This window comes from Cyprinodon variegatus, unplaced genomic scaffold (genome assembly GCF_000732505.1).
Source record: "Cyprinodon variegatus isolate N-32 unplaced genomic scaffold, C_variegatus-1.0 Scaffold155, whole genome shotgun sequence".
NCBI lineage: Eukaryota > Metazoa > Chordata > Actinopteri > Cyprinodontiformes > Cyprinodontidae > Cyprinodon > Cyprinodon variegatus.
In genome coordinates this window covers 498,412-502,850 of record NW_015150608.1, presented here as the reverse complement: position 1 = coordinate 502,850, position 4,439 = coordinate 498,412, and the positions used below count along the sequence as shown (strand labels likewise).

The 4,439-nt window shown below is 35.1% G+C and overlaps 1 protein-coding gene across 1 annotated transcript in view; it reads right to left on the bottom strand.

Moving 5' to 3' along the window:
* Positions 1-4,439, bottom strand: part of sspo (SCO-spondin) — a 159,835-nt gene that overhangs the window by 33,436 nt on the left and 121,960 nt on the right. The window contains exons 103-105 of the mRNA XM_015377502.1: positions 2,674-2,801; positions 2,452-2,594; positions 262-308 (exon numbers count right to left, since the gene is read on the bottom strand). Of these exons, the coding sequence (XP_015232988.1) occupies positions 262-308; positions 2,452-2,594; positions 2,674-2,801 (318 nt within the window). The remainder of the gene's footprint in view (positions 1-261; positions 309-2,451; positions 2,595-2,673; positions 2,802-4,439) is intronic.

The following is a 4,439-nucleotide window of genomic DNA, read 5'->3' as shown; positions in this document are numbered from 1 at the left end:
ATTTTTGCAAAATAAATTTGTTACCATTTTTTCATTAATGACTTCCCTGTGCTTCTGATATTTTTTGGCTCGGTCCCTCACAAGGGCAGAACATCGAGCTGTGTGCTATGATTGTCTCGTTCTCATTTTTGCAAAGACAAATAAAATGCTGACAGGAAGAAGTGCCTTGTTTAACTGGATTGCATATCTTAATACTTTTTTCCTACGGTGGTTCAGCGATGCAAAATGAAAGAGATGCAGCTGCTGCAGAGCTTCACTCACCGTCGCAGGTCTCTGTGGTGCAGCTGAACGCGCCGCCTCGACAAACGCTGCAGGGGTTAAAAACATGTTAGTGACTAAACACAGGAAGAGTCAACCTCATTTACTCCTTAGTTTATATACAGAACTGAATGATTCTTTAGTGCATTTATCACACTGGAAAAAATCAAAATCTGGAAAAGTCATTATTTCTTAAAATAAGCGCATTTGTTCTTGAATTTAGATGGTAAAGGGACATTTTGCCAATGGAACAAGATAATTTGGCCTTAAAATAAGAAAACACAATTGCATTGTCTTATTTCAAGTGCATTTGATCTAAATATCTTATTTTAGGAGTAAAAATACTCATTCCATTGGCAAATCATCTCATTTACCTTCTCAAATTAAGGGTAAATACACTTAATTTGAGAAATTTTTACTTCATTCTAGAAAATCTTTCCAGTGCATGACCTAAAAGATGTGATTGCAGTTATATTCCTCAGCAGTTTGGAGCTTAATTTGCTTTAAGACAACAGTAAAATATGTTGTTTTTTCTGTTAACCTAAAGGAAAACAGAGAACATTTTAAAGCAGTGATGTAAAACAGTATTTCTTCTCAGAATCAATGTTTGCAGTTAATGATTTTCTTTAAATATTCACCTACTCCTGAAAAATAAAAGTATAAAAAATATATAAAAGTCCTCATTTCCAATATTATTTTTAAAGGTTGAAAATTAAACATTTTTATTCAAAACTCTTCATGTTTCTAAAAAATAATAATAAATCAACAGAGTGTCTAGATTGGTGCAAAATACAAGTAGAAATTTTGTGGAAGAAAAATGTTTTTAGAAATTCTGATGAGTGCAAAATACATAAGTTATGTTGTTTCTTTCTTTACATTACGCTCTATTTACTAGACCAAAGAACTGAATGATTCTTTTAATGCATTTATCATGACCTAAAACATGAGATTTCAGCTATTGCTTCAGTCTAAAGTAGTTTGGAGTTTAATGCGCTTTAAGGCAACAGTGATAAAGTTGTTGCTCAAAGATGGAGATGAAAATTTTGCTTTTTTTTTTAACCTAAAGGCAAATAAAAGATATTTTAATGCAGTGATGTAAGAAAACATGTCTTCTCAGAATCCATGTTTACGGTTAATGATTTTCTTTAGATATTCACCTTCTTCTGAAAAATAAACTAAAAGTCCTCGTTTCCAAGATTATTTTTAAAGGTTGTAAATAAAAGTTTTTTAATCAAAACTCTTCATGTTTCCAAAAAATAATAATAAATCAACAGAGTGTCTAGATTGGTGCAAAATACAAGTAGAAATTTTGTGGAAGAAAAATTTTTCTAGAAAATGTTTTATACATTCTGATGAGTGCAAAATACATAAGTTATATTATTTATTTCTTTAGATTACGCTCTATATACTAGACTAAAGAACTGAATGTTTTTTTTTTCAGTGCATTTATCATGACCTAAAACATGAGATTGCAGCTATTGCTTCAGTCTAAAGTAGTTTGGAGTTTAATGCGCTTTAAGGCAACAGTGATAAAGTTGTTGCTTAAAGATGGAGATAAAAATGCTGTTTTTAAACCAAAAGGTAAATAAAGGACATTTTAATGCAGTGATGTAAGAAAACATGTCTTCTCAGAATCCATTTTTGCAGTTAATGTTTTTCTTTAAATATTCACCTACTCCTTAAAAAAAAAAAAAACTAAAAGTCTTCTTTTCCCAGAAGATAATTTATTTTTAGAGGTCATAACTAAAACCTTTTCTTTAAAACACTTAATTTTTCTAAAATAATAAATCCACAGTTCGTCTAGTTTGGTGCAAAATAAAAGTAGAACTTTTGTGGGAAAAAAGTAATTATAAAAAAATGTTTTTATAAATTCTGATGGGTGCAAAATATATAAATTATGTTGTTGTTTCTTTCTTTAGATTACGCAATATATACTATAAGGTTAACAGAAAAAACTAGATTTATATTAACATCTAAAGCAGAAAAAGTTAGCTCCCGGAAAAAGCGTAGGATCCTATTTCCGGCAGAGACGAGTGATAAAACAGGATTTAAATAGATTTATTTTCTTTCATGGATAAAGAGAAATCCAACATGAAGGTGTGAACCATAATCTTTATATTTAATAGTGTCTTAATTTTTTCATGTGACTGTAAAGGTTCCTTTTTGGAACGCTGTTGTGTCCAATCAGCTTACCATGTGTTGCACTGGTGCTGAATGGAGGTTCCAGGCTGCAGGACAACCTCACTGCTCATGTTCCAGCTCTGGAACTCAGTCGGCAGAGACAGTGATGAACAGGGGCAGTCAGTGTGAGGCACACAGGAGCCTTCGTACAAGACCTACGGAGGACACAGTGAGACGGCTGCAGACGGAGACAAAGGAGTTGGATAAAACACACAAAGAGAGGGATGTCCACACCTGCCCAGGAGGACAGGAACAGCCTGGAGAGCAAGGTGCAGGTAAACACTGGGTGTGCGGCCACAGGTCCTCGCATGTGTAAGGACAAGAAGCTGAACAGTTGGTGAACACCTGCCTGCTGGGACACTCTGCAACGCACAGAACAGGACAGCAAGTGTAGCTGAGTTTGGTTGTTTATAACTGGATGGAGCAGCCTTGGAGAAAGATTCCCACTATTTGATTGTGAATCGTTATATCTATTTGAAAAGATCAGCATAAACATCCCCACAGCATGATGCTACCACCTCTGTGTTTCACAGTGGATACAACTGTAACGATCTTGGTTCTGTTGTTTTTCTCTAAGTTTTCAGTTTCAGGTTTTTCCTTGTTTTCTAGCTTTATTGGTGTCTGGATTCATTTAAGTTGCTTAGGTTTTTCTGTCTGTCCTCTGCTGCCCCCTTGTGTTCTTTTCCCTTGGTTTCCTCATCAGCTCTGCTCACACCTGCTCCTTATCAGCTCGTTAGTCCTACCTTTGTTCAGTCAGCCATAAATACAATCCCTCTGCAGTCCCTCTTTGCTGGTTCCTCGTCTTATTTCATCCTACCCTGGCTCCTCATGACTTTTCCCCTGATGTCTCCATGGTCCTGGTTAGTGTTCAATTCTTAAGTTGGATTTTTGGATTCCTGTTTTTGCTGCCTGATTTTTCATTAAACCTTCCAAGATCTCACCCCCTGCCTCTCAGCTTCTGCTTTTGGGTCCTAACAAAAACCTTAAAACTAGTGATGGTGAGATGAAGCCTCATGAGGCATTGAACCGTTTGGCCAAATTGCTTCAACGAGCCCCACAGTTCATGAGGCTTCATGTGAACATGTCACCACCTACTGGTGGAAAGCAGAACTACAGTTTGAAATAAAATCTGTTTTTCTTTTTCTTCCCCTTTTAAGTTCCCTTGAAATTGTTAATGGTTGTTGTGTATAATAAAATCTTTTGTAAGTTTTTTTTTAAGTGTAAAATTTCTTAGAACAATCATTTAAGGTGCACAGTTTTTCTGTCATTTTAGTGAAATAAACTAAAACAGACAGTGAAAGTGTTTGCACAAATTGGGCAATGATGAGCGAAATGAAAGGTGTTAGTCATTTTTATTCAAACATAATAGTTTTTCCACGTTTTTTGGTTTTAATCAGGTTGGAAGTTGTGTTCAACTAAACTTTTTGCTAAACTGATCTAATTTACCCAATCTATATTTTTACCAACTTTTTAAAAACTTTTTCTCTTTTCCCTTGTGGTCCACAAAGGAGCTGAAAAAGCATGGTAAAACATGAAGATTTTAAACCATACATTTTTTTTACATTACATTAACAACAAAAAAATCTAAATGGAACAAAAATTGGAACAGATTTGTCGCTAGTTGCTTTTTTGAAAAAGAGTCGCAGGAGGGGTCTGAAAAGTCGCTAATTATAGCGACAAAGTCGCTGAGTTGGCATCACTGCAGAGACTACGACTGAGCCTAATGTGCCATTTTTATCTTCCTTTTGTTAAAAGGTAGTATGCAAACAACCTTCAGGCTCTTTACTGCCACCCACTGGTAAAGGAGTGCAATGGCTTTGCACGGAGTTGCAGCTTTGCACTTGTAAGTTAATTTGATTTGCATCCATGTATTTTTGATATCTACTTGTCGATATGCAATTTAAACTTTCTTCTCCTTAAAGGAATAGTACACCCAAAACATGATTAGCCTTCATTTTCTACTCACCCCCATGCTGAACAACACTCTGGAGTACTTTTTT